Source organism: Aotus nancymaae, unplaced genomic scaffold, assembly GCF_030222135.1.
Source record: "Aotus nancymaae isolate 86718 unplaced genomic scaffold, 86718_ANA_hifiasm-v0.15.2.pri h1tg000010l, whole genome shotgun sequence".
Taxonomy (NCBI): Eukaryota; Metazoa; Chordata; class Mammalia; order Primates; family Aotidae; genus Aotus; species Aotus nancymaae.
Genome location: NW_026988421.1, coordinates 59,721,783 through 59,747,813, shown reverse-complemented (window position 1 = coordinate 59,747,813; position 26,031 = coordinate 59,721,783). Strand labels below are relative to the sequence as shown.

Sequence of the window (26,031 nt, the reverse complement as noted above, 5' to 3'; positions counted from 1 at the left end):
CTCAGGCTATACATACTTTTAAAAAGCTTTCATGTGGTTTTTAATAGTCCCATCTGAGTCACTCCAAAAGGTGGGGAGGTCATTAGACCACATTTCTGTACCTCTACTAGTATCCTAGTTTGAGCTGAAGGCACAGAATGGCTTTAGATCTTTGCGGGGGAGAAGTTTTGTCATACATACACATACATACTCCCCCGCCACCCCTTTCTAAATTATAGGTCAGGAGTTGAGACGTGTTTCAAATAAAGCTTAGTTGGAGACGATGTAAAACACCACTGAAGGTCCAGTCATTTTATGTACCACTATTTAAAAAAATGGTAACTAAACCATCATGTGGCATTAACTAGGGTATTACAATGAAATACAGTATATGCTGCATTAGTCAAAGTGGTTCAGCAGTAGTATTATGTACAGGGCTTGAGTAAAATTAAGTCTTGCCAAGTCATCTTTTGACCACTTCACTATGTACATTTTAAAAGTTATCAACTGCCTGACTTCAATTTGTACGTATATAGAATGATGTTCCTTAATTTTGTAATATTTTGAGGATGGGATTTTACAGGTTATTTCTCTAGTGCTAACAATATACAGGGCAGGGTATATCTAGAAAGTCTGCTGAGGAGGGAGGCAGAACTGTGAACAGGAAATTGATAAAGTTTTACTCATTACATATACTTTTTTTTTTTTTGAGACTGAGTCTTGCTCTATCAATCAGCAGGCTGGAGTGCAGTGGTGCCATCTTGGCTGACCGCAACCTCCTCTTCTGTGTTCAAGCGTTTCTCTAGCCTCAGCCTCCCGAGTAGCTGGGACTACAGGCGCCTGCCAGCACACCCAGCTAATTTTTGTATTTTAGTAGAGGTGGGGTTTCACCATGTTGGCCAGGCTGGTCTCAAACTCCTGACCTCAGGTGATCCACTGCCTAGGCCTCCCAAAGTGCTGCGATTACAGGCGTGAGCCATCATGCCCAGCTTCATTACACACACCTCGTTACACATACATTTTAAGGGGCATTTTGCTGGCCTCTTCATTAGTACTTTCTCCCTCAAAACCTTTAATGGCTTAAGTAGGTTCTCAGGTCAGCCTCAAAGTTGTTAACAAATGTGGTCTGCAGTTTTCGGACTTGAAAAACCTAGCATACAAGAACATATTTCAGTTAACCCGGGCTTTGCATCACATGGGATTCTTGAATTCACTATCCACCACTTCCTATTCTCTCTCGAATCCCAAACTCCCGGTCCTTTGTCATAGGACGTTACCACATCCTTCTTAAAGCCCTGCTCTGCTTTTTCCCCACGTTTTACTTGCTAAGGCCTCTAGCCTATACTGGCTGAAATGGTTTTAAAATGCTTGGTGGTGATGCATCATCTAGGATCAGCACCATCAGTGTTTCCAAGTACCGGTCTGGTGAGACTAATGTAATAAACTGATGAAACATAGTATGAGAAATAAAGCATCTAATACTATAGCATTCGAAGCTGTACAAATTCTGCAAGATTTAAAAATTATATACCTTAAACAATGTAACAGAAAAAAGTCAAATGACAATTTTAATAGACTTTAAAACAGTGTACAAGTAAAAAACACTGGTTTTGTATTTCAAAAGTTGAAGGAGGATATCCAGTCATTAAACAGTCTACAAAACATATGCCAGTAGATTACATAAAAGACTATGTACAATATAAAAAGAGCTGAAAACAGTCTTCACTGTAAAAATAATTTAAAACAAACTTTTCAATTTAAAATATCATCTATAGCACAAACACACCATGCAAATGGAAAACTAAATATACTGCATTCTTTAGTGTAGCCAAATAAATTCAGATTGAGACATCTTTTAGGTAGGGAAATGGCTGTTGAATACGATTTTTTTTCCTCTGGCAGTAATGGTCTTAGCCGGGTATTTTATGCATAAAGAACAGCTATATTTCAAACCCTTTTTATTGTAATAAATACTAAAGCAACATAGGAATACTTTATTAATTTAGGAGTCATGTTCAAAAATGGTCTGAAAAATAAATGGTTACTGTGCAATTTCATAAAGTATGAACTTACCAGAAGCTTTTGCAGCTGAGAAAGTTGATCTCTAGTTTTAAGGCAGGCTAAGCTTTTAAATAAAGATAAATTATAAGAACTAGTTTCATTCATTAATTATTCTGCTATTACATCATGTTCATCTCCATAATACTAGGCTAGCAGTTTGGTATTGAACACCAAATCCTCCCAATGGGAGACATGTACTTTCTGGCTGAGTTATAATTAACATCTTACTACTTTGGAACTGTCATCAGGGGCCTGTTGCTCTCCTCATTAATGGAAAACAGCAGTCCAAAATATTACACTCTCCCCACTAGAAGTACCATTATTATAGATTCAGAAAGGCTTTGCATATTCACATTTTGGCAGTTTAATACTTGTGGAAAAGACCAATGCAAGCTCTACCACAGTGATAGGTATTTAAACAACAATGGCAAATATTTCAAAACTAAGGGGATCCAGGCAGGCACTATTGTTTCTAAAGCAACTGAAACATTTCCAAAGCATTTATTTGTTTTTCAGGTTAGTTCTATGAGCCAATATAGACATTACTACATGTCCACAGGAAGTACAAAAGCCATCTTCATTTGAGCAATAAATACAATAATCCTGAAATTCTTAGCACCAAGTATTACTTTTAAAAGTAAAGACAACCGAGTGCTCACCTACATATTGTTGACTTCCTTCTACTCACATTGCATGTCACTTGAGATTTTAAAAAGTTAGCTGCCACAAGTTTTGGAAAATGCCAGTGTTTAAAAATAAATAATTGTGTTAAAGAATCAAAAGTTTAGCGTAACAGATTTTGAATACTTCATTCAATGTTATAAAGAAAAGTGAAAATACCATTCTTTGGTCTAGATAAGCTGTTCCCTTTACATTAATTTAACATTCTGATGGCTTTTTGAAAACTTTAAAAATGTTGAAACTCACTAGGCAAAAACAAAAAAAAAATTATATATACATATGAATTTATCATACAAATGAACCTTAAAAAGAAAGTTAATCTTGACCAATAGCTGATTAAAGATACTTAGTACCTTTCTTAAAAAAAAGTTAGTGTTGAGTTTGTACAAGTACAGAAATAATGAAGTTAAAAATTATCCATGAAAAACAATCTATTTTATCAATCTATAAATATTATACCTTCTGGTTTCCTTGCTCTATTGAGTTCACAAGTAAACATTCATTTTGACATGCCAAAGTTCCTAATGCCAGTGGAACAATTCCTGTACCTGCACAATTATTACACTATGATTTGTTTGATGTATAGTTCATGTCTGTTACTTCCTGTTTCATAGGTACAGCTTCATTAATTGTCTCTTGATCATCTCCATCAGTCCCAAATCCAACTTCTCCAGCTCTCTCTGGAACATCAGGCTCATCTTCTAAGCCATTGTAGAATTCTTCAATTTCACTTTCATCCTCCATGGGTTCTTCTAAACTTGGACTCTGGCATGTCCCACTATCACTGTTACTGCCACAAGAACTAGAGGATAAGACGTCATCTTCAGAGTCTGAATATACCTCAGCGCCATGGAAAATATAACGATTTGGTGGCAAAAACAGATACTGATTACCTGAAATAGTAATAAAAATGTTACTTTCAGTTTTCTAACACTTAGTCTAAGCAGGCAAATGAATTGTGGGTTCCAGCTCTGCCTTTTCTAAGTGTCCTTGTGAAAGACTACTATTAGTGTTTAAAAACAACTGGGAGGCCACAGTGTGCCTGCAGTCCCAGCTACTCAGGAGGCTGAGGTGGGTGGACTGCTTGAGCCCAGGAGTTCAAGGGCCAGCCTAGGCAACATAGTGAGGCCCTGTCTCTTAAAAATTAATTAAATAAAAACAAGCAGTAGACTTCGTCCTGGGTTCAAATCTTAGTTCCGCCATTTATTATATCTTTGTAAATTTTTAAGTGTACCTCTGTGCCTCAATTTCCTCATCTAGAAAATGAGATACATTTCACAACCCTATGAGGGAGGTTAAGTGTGAAAAATGTAGAGAACCGCATTCAATAAATGTTATTTCACCAATTCTTTTCAAAAGATTTGATGAAAATGAAGTATCTGCCCTAGCCTACATTAGGTACCCTATTTGTGTTCATTAAATGTAACTTCTCTGAAGTACACAGGGTTTTAAAGCATCTTGATTAACTCATTTAACTTTTTTCTGATTATAAACCTAAAATGTAGTCAATAATGTCCACAAACTCACAGCATAGTCTGTAGACACTGTGAATCTACAGTTATCACCTGTGAATCTAAAGATTCATGGCCCCATGACCCACCTACTGAATCAATGTGTGTGTATATACATGTACAGTCTAAAGATGCTTTTGAAAACTCCTCTAAGATGTAATTTGAATCCATGAATACCAATAAAGTTCTTTCTACAGCACACCAAATCAATCCCAGCTTAGCTATTTGGGGTTTTTTAAGCGAAAGAGCAGGATCCCTAAAAACTAATGATGGACAAGTTTTCTACCCTTGAATTCACAAGAATATGCTCCTAACTTATCTTTTCACACATAATAAATGTAGTATTTATTGTACTATATCCCAGATTCATTCACAAAAGCCTGGTTACCACACTGGTAGGTGGCATGTCACTCTAGATACTAAGCATACCTCAAGTTCTCTCCAAAGTGGCTCTCAGACTTTTTTATGCTGCATCATAACCCAGTTCTCATCACAACTACAACCGGTGTGACAATTCTGACCTGAACCCCTAAAATTTCACAGTCCACTATAAATCACAGAAACTAACTTATTTCCCTCTATTACAAGACATACATAGTACTCATCAGTTTCCTAAGACACTGCAGGCAGGGCACGGTGGCTCACACCTGTAATCCTAGCACTCTGGGAGGCCAAGGCAGGCAGATCACTTGAGCCCAAGAGTTTGAGATCAGCCTGGGCAAGTGGTAAGAGCCCGTCTCTAGAAAAACTTAAAGAAAAAATTAGCTGAGCATGGGGACATGCGCCTGTGGTCTCAGCTACAGCTACTCGGGAGGCTAAGGCAGGAGGACTGTTTGAACGCAGGAGGTCAAGACTGCAATAAGCCAAGTTCATGCCACTGCACTCCAGCCTGGACAACAGAGCAAGACCCTGTAACAAAAATAAGGCACCAGTATTAATTACGTAGTTAGAGCAAGGAGTCAAGTACCTGTATTTCACTGGCAGATAACCTCACCTGGTACTTCTAACTGGGCTATCTCCTTTGAATCACACCTACTCTTTTTTTCTAGTTTTGTTTTTTTGAGATAGGGTCTCATCCTGTGGCCTAGGCTGGAGTGCAGTGGCACAATCTCGGCTCACTGTAGCCGCAGCCTCCCCAGGCTAAGCTAATCCTCCCACCTCAGCCTCCCAAACAGCTGGGACTACAGGTGCATGCCACCCCACCTGGCTAATTTTTGTATTTTTTGTAAACAAGGAGTCTCGCCATGTTGCTCAGGCTTGTCTCCAACTCCTGAGCTCAAGGAATCCTCAGCCTCACTTCTCAAAGTGCTAGGATTACAAGCGTGAGCAACTGCACCTGGTTTGCTTCTTTTAAAGAGCCAGGTTCTCATTCTGTTGCCCAAGCTAGACTCAAACTCCTGGGTTCAAGCAATCCTCACACCTCAGCCTCTCTAGCAGCTGGGACAGTATGTGCATGCCACATTGCCCAGCTCCAATCAATCTTTTTTTAAAGGGGTCCCAGCAAATGGTTGTCCTCTTTTCTTTTTGTAGTTTTGGCTCATGCTTCTAAAAATCATTTCCTTCTGCCCTGGGCTCCCTAAAAAACTGAATAATGTATTTCGCAGCTCCAGTGTTCAATACCTGTATTTTTGCCCTCTACTTGGCAACTCTCCAGACAGGTTAAAAGTTTACCTTATCTGTGCTCTTACTTCCTCCTTTTTAGCCTTGACCTGACAGAATAAGAAATAGGTGACAACTGTGGCTAAATAAAAGGAGAAACCTATAGTGGTCATTTGGTTTTAACATCTACAATTTTATACTTTTCACACACATCTTATTTAAATTCTTACAATTCTGAAATATTTAAGAACCTATGACATAAAATAACTGCCTGAGATAGAACTGAGACAACACAGGTCTAATTCTAAAACTCCTGTACCTTTAAGGACTCCTAACTTGGTGTAAAACCCAGTATAATATAAAAGAGGCCAATGCAGTAGCCCACACCTGTAATCCCAGTGCTTTGAAGGCTGAGGCAGAAGGACCACTTAAGGCCACAAGTTTGAGACTAGCCTGGGTAACAAAGCAAGACCCCCATCTCTACAAAAACTTTTATGATTAGCCAGGCATCGTGTTACAAGCCTATAATCCCAGCTACTTGGGAAGCTGAAGCGGGAGGATGCCTGAGCCCAGGAGGAGGAGATCAAGGCTTCGGTGAGCTTTGGATGACAGAGACTCTGTTAAAAATAAAAAATAAGCCGAGCACAGTGGCTTATGCCTGTAATCCCAGCACTCTGGGAGGCCAGGCAGGTGGATCACAATGTCAGTTCAAGACCAGCCTGGCCAAGATGGTGAAACCCCGTCTCTACTAAAAATACAAAAATTAGCCAGGTGTGATGGTGCACACCTATAATCCCAACTACTCAGAAGGCTGAGGCAGGAGAATTGCTTGAACCAGGGATGGGGAGTTTGCAGTGAGCCGAGATCACGCCACTGCACTCCAGCCTGAGCAAAAAAGCAAGGCTCCATTTCAAAAAAATAAATAAATAAAATTGACTGCTCCAGGTTAACTCTTGTTTCCTGGGCAAAGAGATTTGTGTGTTTGACACATCTGTCAGAATGACATTCAAGAAAAGTTCCTGGGAGGGATCCAAGATAGGCAATTAGGAGCAGCTCAGGATTGCAGCTCCCAGTGAAAGCGCAGGCAGTGAGTGGATGCCACATTTCTAGACGGATTTTTATTGCCCACGGACCAGGAGATTCCCAGGCGGAGGAGCCCCATGGGTCGACAGCGCAGCTGGTTTGGCCGGCATGGCTGTTTTGCCGGCGCCCCGGCGCGACGGTTCTCCATACAAAATACACAGGTCTGGGCACCGTTTTAGCTCGCGATTGGAGCTCGTGGCAGAGTCACCCATTCAACTGATTAAAAAGGGGACTGAAACAGGGAGCCAGGCCAGGAGATTCCCAGGCAAAAAAGAGCCAAGAATCTCAGAGCAGCTGTTTCAGCCGGCGCTGTGGGTCACCGCACGGGAAATCACAAAGATCCCGGCGCCTTTTCAACAGGTGACTGCAACACCTGGGAGACAGAGTCAACCGTTCAACTGAAAAAAAAAAAAAAAAAAAACGGGCTCTGAGGCAGGGAGCCAGGTGATCAGGCCTGGCTGGTCCCACCCCCACAAAAAAAGAGCAAAACACTCTGGATTGAGAGTTTCGCAGCAAGCACAACTGAACCCGGGATGGTCCAGCTCTGTGGGGGAGGGGCGTCTGTCATTACCGAGGCAGTCCACCACTACAGAGCTAGTTTGCCATTGCTGAGGCAGCCTGTCATTACAGACTGTCTGCCATTATAGAGGTGGGCCGCCATTGCCCAGGCAGTTCTAACTACACCCGTATAAACAGGACTGCAGGGAAGTTCACACGGCAGCTGGGCGGAACCCACAGCAGCTCAGAAAGCCTCTGAAGGCAGACAGTGACTACGCCGCCTCCTCGCTGGGCAGGGCAGCCCTGAAAAAAGGCCGCAGCACAACAGAAACTCATAAATAAAGCCCTAACTCCCCAGGACAGAGCACCTGCGGTGGGGGGGGAAGGGGAGTTTATGAGTTCTGCTGCAACAGACTTAAACGCACCTGCCCAGAAGCTCTGAATGAACAACGGAGCTCACAGCTCAGCACTTGAGCTCCTATAAAGGACAGACTGTCTCCTGAAGCAGCTCCCTGATCCCTGTATACCAAAAGAGGACAGCTCAGACTGACAAAGGAGGACATTACATAATGGTAAAAGGATCAATGCAACAAGAGCTAACGATCCTAAATATACACGCACCCAAAAGAGGAGCACCCAGATACATAAGGCAAGTTCTTAAGGACTTACAAAGAGACTTAGACTCCCACACAATAATAGTGGGAGACTTTAACACCTCATTGTTTCAATATTAGACAGATCAACAAGACAGAAAATTAACAAGGATATCCAGGACTTGAACTCAGACCTGGAACAAGCAAATCTAATAGACATTTACAGAACTCTCCACCCCGAATCCACAGAATATACACTCTTCTCAGCACCACATCACACCTACTCTAAAACTGACCACATAATTGGAAGTAAATCACTCCTCAGCAAATGCAAAAGAACAGAAATCATAACAAACAGTCTCTCAGACCACAGTGCAATCAAGTTAGAACTCAGAATTCAGAAACTAACTCATAATCGCACAGCTTCATGGAAACTGAACAACTGGCTCTTGAATGTTGACTGGATAAACAATGAAATGAAGGCAGAAATAAAGATTCGAAATCAAAGAGAATGAACACACAACATACCAGAAGCTCTGGGACACATTTAAAGCAGTCTCAAGGGGAAAATATATAGCAATAAATGCCCATATGAGAAGCAAAGAGAGATAACACCCTATTGTCAAAATTGAAAGAGCTAGAGGAGCAAGATCAAAAAAACTCAAAACCTAGCAGAAAACAAGAAATAACTAAGATCAAAGCAGAACTGAAGGAGACAGAGATACAAAAAACCCTTCAAAAAAAAAAATCAATAAATCCAGGAGCTGGTGTTTTGAAAAGATCAACAAAATAGACCACTAGCCAGATTAATAAAAAAGAAGAGAATAATCAAATAGATGCAATAAAAAAGCGATAAAGGGGATATCACCACAGATTCCACAGAAATACAAACCATCATCAGAGATTATTACAAACAACTCTATGCACATTAACTAGTAAACCTGTAAGAAATGGATAAATTCCTGGACACTTGTATCCCTCCAAAGCCTAAACCAGGAAGAAGTTGAAACCCCGAATAGACCAATAACAAGAGCTGAAGTTGAGGCAGCAATTAATAGCCTACCAACCAAAAAAAGCCCAGGTCCAGGTGGGTTCATAGCCGAATTCTACCAGACATACAAACAGGAGCTGGTACCACTCCTTCTGAAACTATTCCAAACAATCCAAAAAGAGGGAATCCTTCCCAAATCATTTTATGAGACCAACATCATCATGATACCAAAACCCAGCAGAGACTCGGCAAAAAAAGAAAACTTCAGGCCAATATCCATGATGAATATAGATGCAAAAATCTTCAATAAAATACTGGCAAGCCAATTGCAACAGCACATTGAAAAGCTTATCCACCATGATCAAGTAGGCTTCATTCCGGGGATGCAAGGCTGGTTCAACATACGCAAGTCTATAAATGTAATTCACCACATAAACAGAACCAAAGACAAAAACCACATGATTATGTCAATTGATGCAGAGAAGGCCTTTGACAAAATTCAACAACCCTTTATGCTAAAAACCCTCAATAAATTAGGTATTGATGGAACGTATCTCAAAATAATAAAAGCTATTTATGACAAACTAACAGCCAATATCATACTGAATGGGCAAAAACTGGAAGCATTCGCTTTGAAATCTGGCACTAGACAAGGATGCCCTCTCTCACCACTCCTATTCAATATAGTACTGGAAGTTCTAGCCAAAGCAATCAGGCAAGAAAAAGAAATAAAGGGCATTCAAATAGGAAAGGAAGTCAAATGGTTTCTATTTGCAGATGACATGACTGTATATCTAGAAGACCCCATTGTCTCAGCCCAAAATCTCCTGAAACTGATAAGCAACTTCAGCAAAGTCCCAGGATACAAAATCAATGTGCAAAAATCACAAGCATTCCTATACACCAGTAACAGACTTAAAGAGAGCCAAATCAAGAACAAACTGCCATTCACCATTGCTACAAAGAGAATAAAATACCTAGGAATACAACTAACAAGGAGCGTAAAGGACCTCTTCAAGGAGAACTACAAACCACTGCTCAACAAAATAAGAGAGGACACAAACAGATGAAGAAACATTCCATGTTCATGGTTAGGAAGAATCAATATCATGAAAATGGCCATACTGCCCAAAGTAATTTACAGATTCAACGCTATCCCCATCAAGCTACCAATGACGTTCTTCACAGAACTGGAAAAAACCACCTCAAACTTCATATGGAACTAAAAGAGAGCCCACATAGCCAAGTCAATTCTAAGCAAAAAGAACAAAGCAGGAGGCATCACACTACTGGACTTCAAACTATACTATGAGGCTACAGTAATCAAAACAGCATGGTACTGGTACCAAAACAGAGACAGAGACCAATGGAACAGAACAGAGGCCTCAGAGGCAACACATCTACAACCATCCAATCTTTGACAAACCTGACAAGAACAAGCAATGGGGAAAGGATTCCCTGTTTAATAAATGGTGTTGGGAAAACTGGCTAGCGATGTGCAGAAAGCAGAAACTGGTCCCCTTCCTGACACCTTACACTAAAATTAACTCCAGATGGATTAAAGACTTAAACATAAGACCTAACACTATAGAAACCCTAGAAGAAAATCTAGGCAGGCCGGGTGCGGTGGCTCACGCCTATAATCCCAGCACTTTGGGAGGCCGAGGCGGGTGGATCACGAGGTCAAGAGATCGAGACCATCCTGGTCAACATGGTGAAACCTCGTCTCTACTAAAAATACAAAACTTAGCTGGGCGTGGTGGTGCGCGCCTGTAGTCCCCGCTACTCAGGAGGCTGAGGCAGGAGAATTGCTTGAACCCAGGAGGCGGAGGTTGCAGTGAGCCGAGATCGCGCCATTGCACTCCAGCCTGGGTAACAAGAGTGAAACTCCGTCTCAAAAAAAAAAAAAAAAAGAAAAGAAAATCTAGGCAAAACCATTCAGGACATAGGCATAGGCAAGGACTTCATGACCAAAACACCAAAAGCATTGACAACAAAAGCCAAAATAGACAAATGGGACCTGATCAAACTCCACAGCTTGTGCACGGCAAAAGAAACAGTCATTAGAGTGAATCGGCAACCAACAGAATGGGAAAAAATTTTTGCAGTCTACCCATCTGACAAAGGGCCAATATCCAGAATCTACAAAGAACCTCCTTACAAGAAAAAAACAAGCCCATTCAAAAGTGGACAAAGGATATGAACAGACACTTTACAAAAGAAGACATACATGAGGCCAACAAGCATATGAAAAAATGCTCATCATCACTGGTCATTAGAGAAATGCAAATCAAAACTACATTGAGATACCATCTCATGACAGTTAGAATGGCGATCATTAAAAAATCTGGAGACAGATGCTGGAGAGGATGTGGAGAAATAGGAACACTTTTACACTGTTGGTGGGAGTGTAAATTAGTTCAACCATTGTGGAAGACAGTGTGGCGATTCCTCAAGGACCTAGAAATAGAAATTCCATTTGACCCAGCAATCCCATTACTGGGTATATATCCAAAGGATTATAAATCGTTCTACTATAAGGACACATGCACACAAATGTTCACTGCAGCACTGTTTACAATAGCAAAGACCTGGAACCAATCCAAATGCCCATCGATGATAGACTGGACAGGGAAAATGTTGCACACATACACCATGGAATATTATGCAGCCATAAAAAATGATGAGCTCGTGTCCTTTGTAGGGACATGGATGAACCTGGAAACCATCATTCTCAGCAAACTGACACAAGAACAGAAAATCTAACACTGCATGTTCTCACTCATAGGTGGGTGCTAAACAATGAGGACACAGGGAGGGAAGCATCACACACTGGGGTCTGTTGCGGGGGAAACAGGGGAGGGACAGCGGGAAGTGAGGAGTTGGGTAGAGACAGCATGGGGAGAAATGCCAGATATAGGTGATGGGGAGGAAGGCACACATTGCCATGTGTGTACCTATGCAACAATCTTGCATGTTCTTCACATGTACCCCAAAACCTAAAATGCAATTAAAAAAACAAAAGACATGTGAAGTGTTACATTTCAGGTTATAGGAATTTGTGAAGAAAATGAAAATATGATTCTATTTATATAAAAAGTCCAGAATAGGCAAATCTATAGTGATAGGAAGTGGATCAGTGATTATCTAAGGCAAGGGAGACTGTGGGAGAGAAGGGAGGAATTGTAGGTGGCAGCTAAGAGGAATGAAATTTCTTTTGGGGGTAATGAAAGTATTCTACAATTGATTATGATGCACAACTCTGTGAATATACTAAAAGTCATTGAATTATATACCTTCAGTGGGCAAATTGTATGGTATATAAATTATATCTCAATAAAGCTGTTTTTAAAAAGTGAAAATAAAAAAAAAAGTTCCTGATGCAAGTCTTCAGTGCATAGGTAGACTTTGTATATGGTAGAGACTGCATATTACCTCAGTTGGTAGCAATTTTTCCACTTCTGCCACGATTTGCAAACATAAGCATATCCCTCTATGCTTTTTGTATCATCTTTTTAAATCCCTACTTCTACCTTTTGGGTGATGTTATTTTCAAAATAATAATAAAGCACTTTGTTCTTCAGCAGTACCTATATCAAAGTATTAATGAATATTTACCACCCACATTTATAATTATACACAACATTAATCACTGTCTCCAGAACTTACCACAGTGCCTAATATGGAAAAGGCCAAAGGTTCAACTGAACTAAATTTATTTACAGCAAATAACTGGAATACTTAATACGGTTGTCTAAAATTTGTCAGTTTCAACCAAGTATGGTAAATGGAGTAAGTTCTTCTAAATTAAATAAAACTGTTAGACAGCTAAGTTACAGTGTGTGTATGGTTTTTTTTGTTTTTTTTTTAACAGTAAGTAAGTGTCAAGAAATGTTAAGTTTACAAATGTTAAAGAAAAAAAGTATAAGTCAGGAATTTCCACCACAGACTACTTGGACTTAAACATCAGCTTCCAAAGAGTAGAAAGTGATGGCTTGTCCGGGTGCAGTGGTATTTACAACTAATTGATCACAAGCAGTTACAGATTTCTTTGTTCCTTCTCCACTCCCACTGCTTCACTTGACTAGCCTTAAAACAAAATTAAAAAAAAAAAAAAAGAAAGTGATTTCACCTATGTCGATTAACACAAATTGATAAAGACTATGCATGTTCAAAACAGGGTAGAAACCATTCCTATATTCAGTGGAGAAGAATCAAAGATGGTTTAAGTCCTCAGAGAAAACAAAGATGTGTTCTAGATCTGAGATAACACTACACAGTAGTTAAGAGGGCAGGCTCTAAGCATAGGTAGACTGGATTTTAATCTGGTTCTTCTACTTCTTAGTAGTTACCGTGCACAAGTTATTTAACCTATATGATCCTCAGTTTTCCCACCTGCAGAAGAAAGTAATAGTTCCTACATCAGAAGATTAAAATCACATAACATATGTAAAGCAGCTGACCCACACTAAGCACTCAAATCTGTCATCATTTCTGCCAGCTAAAGCTCTCACCAGACAACTGCACAGCACTCAATATCAACCCATTCTTGATTTATCTTTCCATGCCCTAGAGAAACACAACATACAGAGCACTATTAAACACTTCCTTCTCCACATTATGTAAGATACCAGATTTACCTTTCTAATTATGAACTGTACAGTTTCTCTAAACAGAATCAACTACATAAAGCTACTCTATCAATTAACCTGCTGAAATAGCTAATTTTTTGCAAATATTGTTATAAGTATACTTTCAAAATTGTTGATTGCCTTCTTACCATCAAGCCGCTTACTAATCTGCTCCTTTGCCACTCTACTAGGCCAGCACTTTCTCACTGTTCCAGCCACTGAAGTTCTTTCATTTTTCTCCCCAGTACTGGAACCAACATTCTTCAAATCCGGATTTTCCATCTGTTCAGAAATACTTTCAACGTCTCTAGAAGTCTGTACTTCTTGTGGTTTTTCTTCCATACAACCTTTTGATTCAGACACGTCTAAATCATCAATATTACTCTTTGTTGCTTGGTCTAAAAGTGTGACAATCACTGAAGAATCTGGTGAAGTTCTTTCTGGTGAACTTGAGTCTTCTGAAATATGAAGAGGTGTGGGTGGCAACTCTGACAAATAAGCCAACTCTTTTTGTGTTCGTGGAGGTTTTTCAGTAATTTCTGAAAGCTTTACAGGATTACAGCAAAGTTTGGCATATTCACCACCTAACCTATGACACAATTCATTAATTATGACATCACAGTCTCCAAGAAGCTCTACATCAAAATGCAGATGAGGCAAAGGTTCTCTATTAATTAGTATCTGAGGCACTTCATGGGGTATGGAACCTAAAACAGGGTGAAAAATAAGAGTTAGAAAAAGGAAGGAGGAAGTAAGCTAATAAAGCCACAACAGATACAAGGGCTTGAGTTCCCAATTCCCAAAAAAAACCCTTACACTAATACTTAACCAAGCCATTACATTTCATCAAGCAAGCACATGAGCAGTTAAGGGTCTTTTATAAAACATTCAGGTTCTGCTCCTGTCACCTAGTTACCTGAGCTGTCTTCCCAGACTTTCCTATTCTGAATCTCAATTTCCCTGTCTGTAGAATGAGGATATTAATAGTACTTTCCACAAGACTGTCGTTGAAGATTAAATGAGTTAATAAGTCAAGTGCACAGAAGAGTTCTTGGTAGTTCCTGATATAAAGAAGGCAAGCCAGGCATGGTGGCTCACACCTGTAATCTCAGCACTTTGGGAGGCCAAGGCAGACAGATCATCTGAGGTCAGGAGTTCAAGACTAGCCTGACAAACATGGTGAAACCCTGTCTCTACAAAAAATACAAAATTAGCCGGGCATGGTGGCGCATCCCTGTAATCCCAGCTACTTGGGATGCTGAGGCAGGAGAATCACTTGAACCCAGGAGGCAGAGGTTGCAGTGAGCCAAGATCGTGCCATTGCACTCCAGCCTGGGCAACAAGAGTGAAACTCCATCTCAAATAAATAAATAATAAATAAGGTGAAAAGATATACAAATCTATCCTACACTATTATAAAACTGTTTCATTTTTTAAAAAATTATCTTTGCAACACACCATACTATCCCACAGAAAGCTTTTGAAACGAAAGCTTTTGAAACAAAAGCTTTTAAGGACCGGGTGTGGTAGCTCATGTCTGTAATCCTAATGCTTTAAGAGGTGAAGACGAAGGATCGCTTGAGGCCTGGAGTTTGTGACCAGCCTGGGCAACAAAGTGAGTCCCGTTTCCACAAAAAAATTTTAAAAACTAGCCAAGCGTGGTGTGCACCTGTAGTCCTAACTATTCAGGAAACTGAAGTGGGAGGATTCCTTGCACCCAGGAGTTCAAGGCTGCAGTAAGCTGTAACTGCACCACTGCACTTTAGCCTGAGCTGGACACTGATCTCTAAAAAATAAAAAGCTTTTAAACAGAGTGCCTTTGAATTAACCTTTAAAAAAGCAACTCAAGGCTGGGCACGGTGGCTCACACCTGTAATCCCAGCACTTTGGGAGGCTGAGGCAGGGCGGGTCATGAGGTCAGGAGATCAAGGCCAACATGGTGAAACCCCATCTCTACTAAAAATACCAAAAAAAAAAATTAGCTGGATGTCGTGGCGCGTGCCTGTAATCCCAGCTACTCGGGTGGCTGAGGGAGGAGAATCGCTTGAACCCAGAAGGTGGAGACTGCAGTGAACTCAGAGAGGGCCACTGCACACCAGCCTAGCAACAGAGCAAGACTCCATCTCAAAAAAAAAAAAAAAAGAGAGCAACTCAAGGTCAAAGAGACTTGTATATTAAATTTTCATGTTTCATTTAATTGCAAATTGTCTTGTATTCTACTTTAACAGACTTTTATAGCTAATTAGGTAAGACTGAGTTAACTGCTAAAGACACTAGATATGAGATAAACACAAAATTGAAGAGCTTGATTCCATGTTTCTTCCAACTGTTTACTCTGGCTGCCTTGACCGCTGATGTGGGGTCTAATTCAATTCTCTGGCTAGGGATATGATACTGTTTCCTCTCCTCTTTCTCTCACTTATGAATGGACACATTTGATGCAACTGAAATCTCTCTCTTCTGATTCTTCACTAGAGGAATAAACAGGCAGTATGAGAATATATATGAGAAAGAAATAATTCTGAGAGCAATAGGGATTTAAATTGTATGTGAACACTTTTATACACACAGCTTTTGGGTTTGCTAGATCAACATACCATTATGACATGGCTGATTGTTATTACAAGAATGAACCAATCATTTTGAGCTCCCAAATTCATCTCACATGGTATGTTACACTTCTACCTTCTACCAAACTATACATTTGAATTGATTGGATGTGAAATCAATTAAATTGGAAGGATAATGACTATCTTATTAAGACTAAAAAATACAAGGATTAAGGACTGTTTCATAAATTAAGGCTAACCCTTGCAACATTAAAAACACGTTCCACCAAAAAGTCTGTTAAACTCTTTACCTTTGTCTTAATTTTTCACATTAATTAGAAGTAGAGTTTGGCATTACTTGTGGGTTTGTTTTTGGTTTTTTTTTTTTTTGAGACTCTGTTGCCCAGGCTGGAGTACAGTGGCAAAATCTCAGCTCACTGCAACCTCTGCCTCCTGGGTTCAAGCGATTCTCATACCTCAGCCTCGCGAGAGTAGCTGGGACAACAAGTACGTACCACCCCGCCCAGCTAAATTTATATATATATATTTATGTTTTTTTTTTTTTAATGTTTATATTTTTAGTAGAGACAGGGTTTCACCATCTCGGCCAGGCCAGTCTCAAACTCCTGGCCTCAAGCAATCGGCCTGCCTTGGCCTCCAAAAGTGCTGAGATTACAAGCATGAGCCACCAACATCACTTGGGTTTTGACAACCCTCCACCCCCATCAAAATGTCAGATTCACCAGTCTCTATGAACAACAATGCCACCTAAAAAAGAAAGTTTAGCCAGATGTGGTGGCTCATGCCTGTAATCCCAGCTACTCAAGAGGCTGAGGCAGGAGGACCAATTGAGCTTAGGAGTTTGAATCCAGCCTGAGCAACACAAGACCTCATCTCTATTAAAAATAAACAATTTCTAAAATTAGCTCTTTACCACTCCTTTTTCTTTTTGGGACGGAGTTTTGCTCTTGTTACCCAGGCTGGAATGCAATGGCGCTATCTCGGCTCACTGCAACCTCCACCTCCTGGGTTCAAGCGATTCTCCTGCCTCAGCCTCTCGAGTAGCTGGGACTACAGGTGCGCGCCACCATGCCCAGCTAATTTTTGTATTTTTAGTAGAGACAGGGTTTCACCATGTTGACCAGGATGATCTAGATCTCTTGACCTCGTGATCCACCCGCCTCGGCCTCCCAAAGTGCTGGGATTATAGGCGTAAGCCACCGCCCCTGGCCTTCACCACTCTTTTAAACAAAAGCAGAATAAGATTACTATGGTCTATTACACAGATCCACAACCCATGGCATTAATATATAGAAATGTTTTCCAAAAACCATCACCAACTTACTTGGAATTAGTGCTACTGGTCTTACTTTGAGGGAAGACCCAATAACAATCAGGAGATCAGCTTCATCTTTGTCATACTTCATGGCTCTATGAAACTGTTCTGGTAAATTTTCACCAAAAAACACAATCTCTGGTTTCATGATAGCAAGTGGTTCATCAGCTGGGCACCTAGGACATCGAGGAACTACCTACATATGTTCAGATTTTGGTTGAGGTAGAGAAGTAAAGGGTAAGCCCAAGTTAGAAATAGTCAACATTTCCATACTTTTAAGAAAACATTTCAGAATTATTAAAAAAAAAAAAAAAAAAAAAAACAGAAAAGCTATGGATAAACAGCAACTGGATTACAATCTAAACGTCAACTGTCAATAATGGGAAGTTTATTAATAACATACTATGAAACAATGAAATATTATGATATTATAATATCTATGTAGAAAAACACTGACATTCAAGAATCCATCATATATTAAGAGGAAAAACACAATGTGTGTATATACACAAAATGGGAATTGATCCTTTTAAAAAAAATACATGCCAGGCGCAGTGGCTCATGCCTGTAATCCTAGCACTTTGGGAGGCCAAGGCGGGCAGATCATGAGGTCAGGCGATAGAGAACAGCCTGGACAACATGTTGAAACCTCGTCTCTAAAAATAAATAAATAAATAAATAAATAAATAAATAAAATACAAATTTGTAAAATAAAATGATTCCATTTTATTTTTTGAGATAGAGTCTTGTTCTGTTGCCCAGGATGGAGTGTCGTGGCATGATCTCTTGGCTCATTGCAACCTCCACCTCCCGGGTTCAAGTGATTCTCCTGCCTCAGCCTCCCAAATAGCTGGGATTAAAGGTGTACACCACCATGCCAGGCTATTTTTTATTTTTAGGAGAGACAGCGTTTTGTCATGTTGGCCAGGCTGACCTCAAATGATCCACCCACCTCAGCCTCCCAAAGTGCTGGGATTACAAGTATGAGCCACTGCACCCAACCAATCATTCCATTTTACTATACTGTTCTTCCTCTTTCATAATGACATGATTAACTCTACATATTACTAAACATATAGGACATATTTCTGGATAATTTTTATTTTCTGCTACATTTTCCTATATTTTTTGGCAATGAATATGTATGAAATACTTTAAAAAGAGTACCACAACAAATAATAAGGTCCGAACCTGACAGGCACAAAAAGGGAGGAGGAGGAGAAAAATTACTATAACAACACTTGCTTATGATCTGATATTTTATGTTTGGGTTAGGCACTAAGAAGCCAATTTCATAATTTTAAGAGACTTTATAGAGCTGTTTTTTACTTAAGGTACTGAAAGGTTCTTGTGTATTTCACCAAAATTCCCAATGCTAACTATTTTCTTCCTTGATTGGGGAAAAAAAAAGGATTTTGAGGCAAAAGAAGAAATACATCAGAGACATGCACAATTCCTAAAATATGGGAAACAAATTACCTGATTAAAAATATCTCCTCGAACAGCTTCACAGTCAACTTTGTATTTACAAATCAGGCAAGATGCTGCTGCAAAGGAACCTAAAAATAACCAACATATATATGCTTTATTAAAGAAGTATTTGTTTCTTGAACACACCACAAACGTTATAAAGTTTCACAAATTAAGAGAGTTGACACCACAAATGTTATAAAGTCTACAAAGTTAAGAGAGTTTAAAGATTTTCGTTTTTAACTTTTATTTTAAAACTCAGAACACACTGCAGTTTTGTGATACGCTACAGGAGAATCTAGGGGATAAAGAATTTACATTTATACTTATTTATTTATACATAGAATAAATACAATTCTCAATCGCTGAGACACTGATATAACGATGCCTTCTAAAGGTACTCTTTTCAACTCATAAAAAAAAAAGAAAATAAGAAAATAAATAAAGCTACTCTTTTCAACAAAACTATAACAACTCACTCCTCCAGGGATAAAATCTTGCAAAGTTGGAGAGTTTCAATTCTATTACCTCAGCTTAGCAGTTCTTAGAAACAGTTCAGATACATAAGAAAATGACCAGTTCAAATTTGTTTTACATTAAACATTTCTAAATCTCTGAATCCTGTACATCTCAACTATCCAGTTCTCTTATAGTTTCATAAACTAAAGATGTCATATTTCTTCATTAGTAGCTAATATTAATTATTCTTTTAATGAGAAAAAAAAAATTTTTTTTTAAGAGTCTTACTCTGTCACCCAGGCTGGAGTGCAATGGCACAATCTCAGCTCACTGCAATCTCCAACTCCTGGGTTAAAGTGATTCTCGTGCCTCAACCTCCCGAGTAGCTGGGATTACAGGCACCTGCCACCATGCCCAGCTTATTTTTTGTATATTTAGTAGAGACAGAGTTTCACCATGTTGGCCATTCTCAAACTCCTGGCCTCATGTGGTCCGCCTGCCTTGGCCTCCCAAAGTGCTAGGACTACAGGCAGCCACCGCATCAGGCCAGAAAAGACTGCAAGCAACTGCAACATCTTTGAAATCCAAAAGCACACTAATATCTGAGGTTTTATATAAAGGCCAATACTTCTGTTATTATTTTCGCTTTCCACTTTTCTGAGGTTATCTACATTAATGAGATAACATGATTAAATAATGCTTAATCTCCACTTCTAGATGGCAGTCTGCTTTCTAATCCTGATTTTTCCTATAAAACTAAAATAAACTATAGAAAACCATTCTGAAGTTTACTAACCATGACACTGAATTATCCTTTGGATTCCTGCAACCTGTTCCAGCGTATCTATGTTCTGGGTATAGTTGCGAAGTAGTTTTCCTTCCTTATCTGACAAGGCTATGAATTTGTGACAGAGAGATGGTTGGAATTGCCCAGGATATATTTCCTATAGCAAGCAAAAGGTAGAAAAAATTTACATTAGTGAAATAAACAACAGATGTCATATCTTTAACAAAAAACTACCGATTATAATACCCCACATATAATTTTTAAAATGAAATAGATGAGCATTTTAAAGTATCTAGATGGATGCAACACACACCTACAAAAGGACTGTTGCTGTCATATGTATAAAACTCAGCAATTAGTGAACTTGGCCCCTTGAAGAAAAGGACAAAGTTGACCCATAAACATCTCTAATAAATGTTGATATTTTAATAAAAGTCAGAAGTAATACAACCTTAGGATATCTAATTTTTTTGTCTGGAAAGTCAGATTTTTTTCTTTAAAGAAAAAAGGGAAAAGTTTAAACTAAAATTACAGATAACAAAGATAGGGTGATTTTAAAAAAAAGCACTGTCAATACAAGAATATTAAAATTGTTATTTATCATTCATTAGAATATCAACCTGTTGGAAGTTTAAAGCTAAAGTTTTAATCCTTACCAAAATTGTTTTCCTTCCACTGCACAGGCACATACTGGTATAGTATAGAGTTGCTCATGAATGCTGAGTTGCTGGATTTTGTGTGTGTGTTTTTCCCCCCAAATAATGCTTCAATGCTGTTTCTTCTTTAAAAACAAAGAATTCAGATATACACATGGCAAAAAGATCAGAGAAAAAGTATCAATTTTGGTCCTCCCAACTTTTGACAGTGTTTTTATTAAATTTCATTTAGTAAGTGCTATGGCAAAGGAAGTTTCTTCTCTACTTTTTCCTTTAAAGTAGTAGTGCTATCATCTACTTACTTCCTTACCATTCATTACAGGCTCTAACCTATCATAATGCCAGCAAAAAACTAGACACAACCGTATGTCCATCAGTAGGGAACCGGTTGCATAAATATGGTACATCCATAATAGTGGAGTATGTAGCTATTAAAAAGAATGAGGGAGACCTAGATGAACTGACCTGGAAAATGACTCATGACATACGTGAAAAAAAGCAATAGTCACCAGTATGTATAGCTTGTTTTGTTTCTGTTATTAAGCAAAAATTGGAATTATATGCACATGTATATAGATATGTCCATTTAATCAATCAAGTCAGGAAGGATACAAACAGGCTATAAGCAGATGTGGGGAACTTTCACTTCTGACATTATACAAAAAAAGTTTAATAGAAATTAAAGATGACTTTTAACCTATTTAATCTTTCAAATAAAAAAAAAATTCCCACTGAAACTTCTAGGTTCTACTTCCTAAGCTCCTAAGTAAAACGTAAGTGAATTCCCTAACAGCTATCACATACATGCTGCTAAAAACCTTACATTTGAGTATTTATCACAAATTGTGTCAGTAACTCTGCAATTTAAGAAACGGACAGTGCAAATAGTAGCAAGGGAAAAGCTTAATGAAGTCAATGTTTACAGAAAATCAAAAGGTACCTTGTTTTGGGAAAGTAAGTTGTGTTAAATCAACCACTGTTTTCTTCCCCAGAATGCTTTGTTCTAGAATATTTACATTTGGGAAATTAAACATTTTAATGTCTTATTTAAAGCTCCTTCTGGAAATAGCTTTTTAGAGTATTTTAAGCACTCTGAGAATATGCTAGGCCACAGATAAAATAGGATCCATAGAAGTAAGGAAGTGATAACAGCATGCCAAAGGCAGAATTTAAAAAAAATAAATAAAATAACTCCGGTCAGGCGTGGTGGCTCACACTTGTAATCCCAGCACTCTGGGAGGCCGAGGCAGGTGATTACGAAGTCAGGAGTTCAAGACCAGCCTGGCCAATATGGTGAAACTCCGTCTCTACTAAAAATGTAAAAAATTAGCCAGGTGTAGTGGCATGCGCCTGTAATCCCGGCTCCTTAGGAGACTGAGGCAGGAGAATAGCTTGACCCGAGGAGGTGAAGGATGCAGTCAGCCAAGATTGTGCCACTGCACTCCAGTCTAGGCAACAGAGCAAGACTCCGTCAAAAAATAAAAATAAAAAACTGCCAAACAACTCCAGGGCATGGTCAGGGAACAAAAGTACCAAGACTCCACCCCCCCACCCCCCCAAATTAACTGTGTGTCTTATCCATGCCCACCCCCACCCTTTCTAAAGAGTAGGATAAGAAACACAAAGATCTACAGGACACTAGATTTAGCTCTTACACTTGCTTCCCTCCTGTCCTACTTATAACAGTTCAAGGTTAGCCCTTAAAATTAATTTAACTACCTTTAAGACAAATTATAAAGGACATTTTTGTTTTATTTTATAAGCCTACATTTTACATCTGAGAATGTGAATGATTTGAGTCTTTGACTCATACTTTCTGTCAAGTATGAAATGGACCATGTCTGAATTATTAGATTTAAATATAGTGTTCAGACTAAGAGAAGTAGTCCAGGTGTGGTAGCTCACACTTCTAAATTCTAGCACTTTGGAAGGCCAAGGCAAGCAGATCACTTGAGACCAGGAGTTCAAGATCAGCCTGGGTAACATGGCAAAACCCTGACTCTACAAAAATCACAAAAATTAGCCAACCTCATGGTTCATGCCTGCAGTCCCAGACACTTGGGAGGCTGAGGTGGGAGAACTACCTGGGCCCAGGGAGGTGGAGGTTCCAGTGAGCTATGACTGTGTCACTGCTCTCCGGCCTGGGTGACAGAGTGAGAGCCTTTAAAAAAAAAAAAAAACAACCAAACAAAAAAACCTAAATCTGAAGTAATGGGAAAAATTACTCTGGAAGGACTGTTCTGTTCTAATATAAACCACTCCTCCTAACACAGGACCACTTGCTGAAAACCAAATTACTGGAGATACAACTCACAGACAGAATATGGATTAACTCTTCCATGGTCAAAGTATGACATGCTGATCCCTGTTTCAGGCAAGACCACCCAGATCTGAATATCCTAAGGCCTTTTTAAGGAACCAATCATAAGGGCTGGGCCATTCTGTTGCTGCCACATGGATCCTTACAGACTAAGAGTGGAAGGAGAACTGGAACCAAAGGCTCAAAACGCTATAAAAACAAACCCTGCTTTCACATAGCTATGTCTGGAAATGTGTGAATAATCCAGGAATTGGCCATAGGCAACCAACGTGGGCAAAACTAAAGCTGAGAATGATCTGCAGAAAAAACGGCTTTTCTCTAGAGATTATGCCTTTCTTTCTTCTCCAGATTTCTAGCAATATGAATAAAAGACCCCAGAATAAAAGGCAAAGGTGCCAATATGGTAGCTAACATCTGTAATCTCAGCACTTTGGGAGGCGCAGGAAGGTGGGATTAGGAGGTTGAGAGATCAAGACCATCCTGGCCAACTTGGTAAAACCCCGTCTCTACTAAAAATACAAAAATTAGCTGGGTGTGGTGGTGTGTGCCTATAGTCCCAGCTACTTGGGAGGCTGAAGTAGAAGAATCACTTGAACCCAGGAGGTAGAGGTTACAGTGAGCTGAGATCATGCCACTGCACTCCAACCTGGCAACAGAGTGAGACTGTCTCAAAACAAAACAAAAAAAAGGCAGCTGGGCATGGTGACACAGGCCTGTTGTTCCAGCTACTGGGGAGACAGAGGAGGGAGAATCACTTGAGTCCAGAAGTATGGGAGCTGTAGTATTCTATGATGGTGCCTATAAAGGTGCTACACTCCAGCTCGCACAACATAATGAAATTCACCCCTACCCACTTTTCTTCTTTCTGAGACGGAGCCTCACTCTGTCGCCCAGGCTGGAGTGCAGTGGCGCAATCTCAGCTAAATGAAACCTCCGCCTCCTAGGTTCAATCAATTCTTCCACCTCAGCCTCCCAAGTAGCTGGGACTACAGGAATACACCACCACTCCCAGCTAATTTTGTTTATTTTTAGTAGAGACAGGGTTTCACCATGTTTTAGTAGAGATAAGGTTTCACCTGGCCAAGACAGGCCAGGATGGTCTTGATCTCCTGACCAGGCTAGTCTCAAACTCCTGACTTCAGGTGCCAACCACCTTGGCCTCCCAAAGTGCTGGAATTACAAGTGTGAATCATCTGTGCCCAGCCAAAATTCCCTCTTTAAAAAATAAAGTGTTTGGCTGGGCGCGGTGGCTCATGCCTGTAATCCCAGCACTTTGGGAGGCTGAGGCGGGTGGATCACGAGGTCAAGAGATCGAGACCATCCTGGTCAACATGGCAAAACCCCGTCTCTACTAAAAATACAAAAAATTAGCTGGGCATGCTGGCGCGTGCCTGTAATCCCAGCTACTCAGGAGGCTGAGGCAGGAGAACTGCCTGAACCCAGGAAGCGGAGGTTGCGGTGAGCCGAGATTGTGCCATTGCACTCCAGCCTGGGTAACAAGAGCGAAACTCCGTCTAAAAAAAAAATAAAGTGTTAAAAGAATTCATCAAAATGTACAGATGTTAATCTCTGCTGATAACCACCTCCTCCTATATATAGATCAGATGGAGGCAGTAAGTAGAGTTGCTAAGAAAATAGAACCTAAACTTTCCTTCCTGTCAAAAAAAAGTGAAATACATCAATCCTGGCAAGGAGAGTCCTCACAATCCCTCCTGTCTCTTTCGTTTCACAAAACCACACTTGAAAAAGTCACTCAACATCTTAATCAATACTAATAAATTGGTCACCTGACAAATTGAACTGTATTTCAACATATAAATAAGCATGGCTATTTTCTTTTCTTTTTTTTTTTGAGAGAGTTTCGCTCTTGTTGCCCAGGCTGAAGAGCAATGGCACGATCTCCACTCACCGCAACCTCTGCCTTGCCTCCCTGGTTCAAGCGAGTCTCCTCCCTCAGCCTCCCAAGTAGTTGGGATTACAGGCATGTGCCACCACACCCAGCTAATTTTGTAATTTCAGTAGAGACAGGGTTTCTCCATGTTGGTCAGGCTGGTCTCAAACTCCTGACCTCAGGTGATCCGCCCACCTCAGCCTCCCAAAGTGCTGAAATTACAGGCATGAGCCACCACATCTGGCCAACTATGGCTATGTTCTAATAAAAGTTTGTATTTATGAACAATGACCTAAGAATTTTATATAATGTTCAAGTGTCATGAAATAGTTCTTTCAATTTTTCCCCTAGCCGTTAAAAATTAATTATTAGCAGGTGGTGGCACTGGGAAGATGTTGGAAGGAGTAAGTTCAGGAGATCTATTGTTGACTATAACAACATATTGTATACCTGAAAATTACTAAGAATAGATTTTAAATATCCTGACCACCCAAAAAAAGCATGTGAAGTAATGAATATTAGCTTGAGTTACCCATTCCATAATGTACACACATCAAAACATGTTGTACACCATACAAACTTTATTTGTTGATTTAAGTAATAATGCTTAATGCTTAGCTCACAGGTTATACAAACACAGGGAGTGGGCCACATTTGCACTGAGGCCATAGTAGGCCAACTGCTGTAATAACCTAACACAAGAGAATGTCAGTTAGTTAAACTGCCAGTCACCACTAATAAACTTTAGTATGCACCACGTATAATATAAGCACTGTTATTTCTTCTTTATTATGCTACAGACAAGGCTGAGGACTGGGTTGTTTTTTAACTTACTAAAGGCTGTAAAGAAAACAAAGAACGTATGACAGAGACCCTAAGCAGTCCACAAAGCAGACTACATATTTACTACCTGGCCCTACCTTACTAAAAAAAGTT

General features: G+C 39.7%; 1 protein-coding gene across 2 annotated transcripts in view; it reads right to left on the bottom strand.

Moving 5' to 3' along the window:
* Positions 1 to 1,521: 1,521 nt before the first annotated feature.
* The window catches only part of SIRT1 (sirtuin 1), a 41,758-nt gene continuing 17,248 nt past the window's right edge, over positions 1,522 to 26,031 (bottom strand). Inside the window, exons 4-9 of one of the 2 annotated variants that reach the window (XM_021672820.2) lie at positions 20,885 to 21,009; positions 20,238 to 20,385; positions 18,992 to 19,071; positions 17,522 to 17,708; positions 13,777 to 14,334; positions 1,522 to 3,614 (exon numbers count right to left, since the gene is read on the bottom strand). In XM_021672820.2, the coding sequence (XP_021528495.1) occupies positions 3,286 to 3,614; positions 13,777 to 14,334; positions 17,522 to 17,708; positions 18,992 to 19,071; positions 20,238 to 20,385; positions 20,885 to 20,917 (1,335 nt within the window). In that variant the 5' untranslated portion in view covers positions 20,918 to 21,009 and the 3' untranslated portion in view covers positions 1,522 to 3,285. The remainder of the gene's footprint in view (positions 3,615 to 13,776; positions 14,335 to 17,521; positions 17,709 to 18,991; positions 19,072 to 20,237; positions 20,386 to 20,884; positions 21,010 to 26,031) is intronic. The other variant, XM_012451449.3, reaches the window with a different exon arrangement.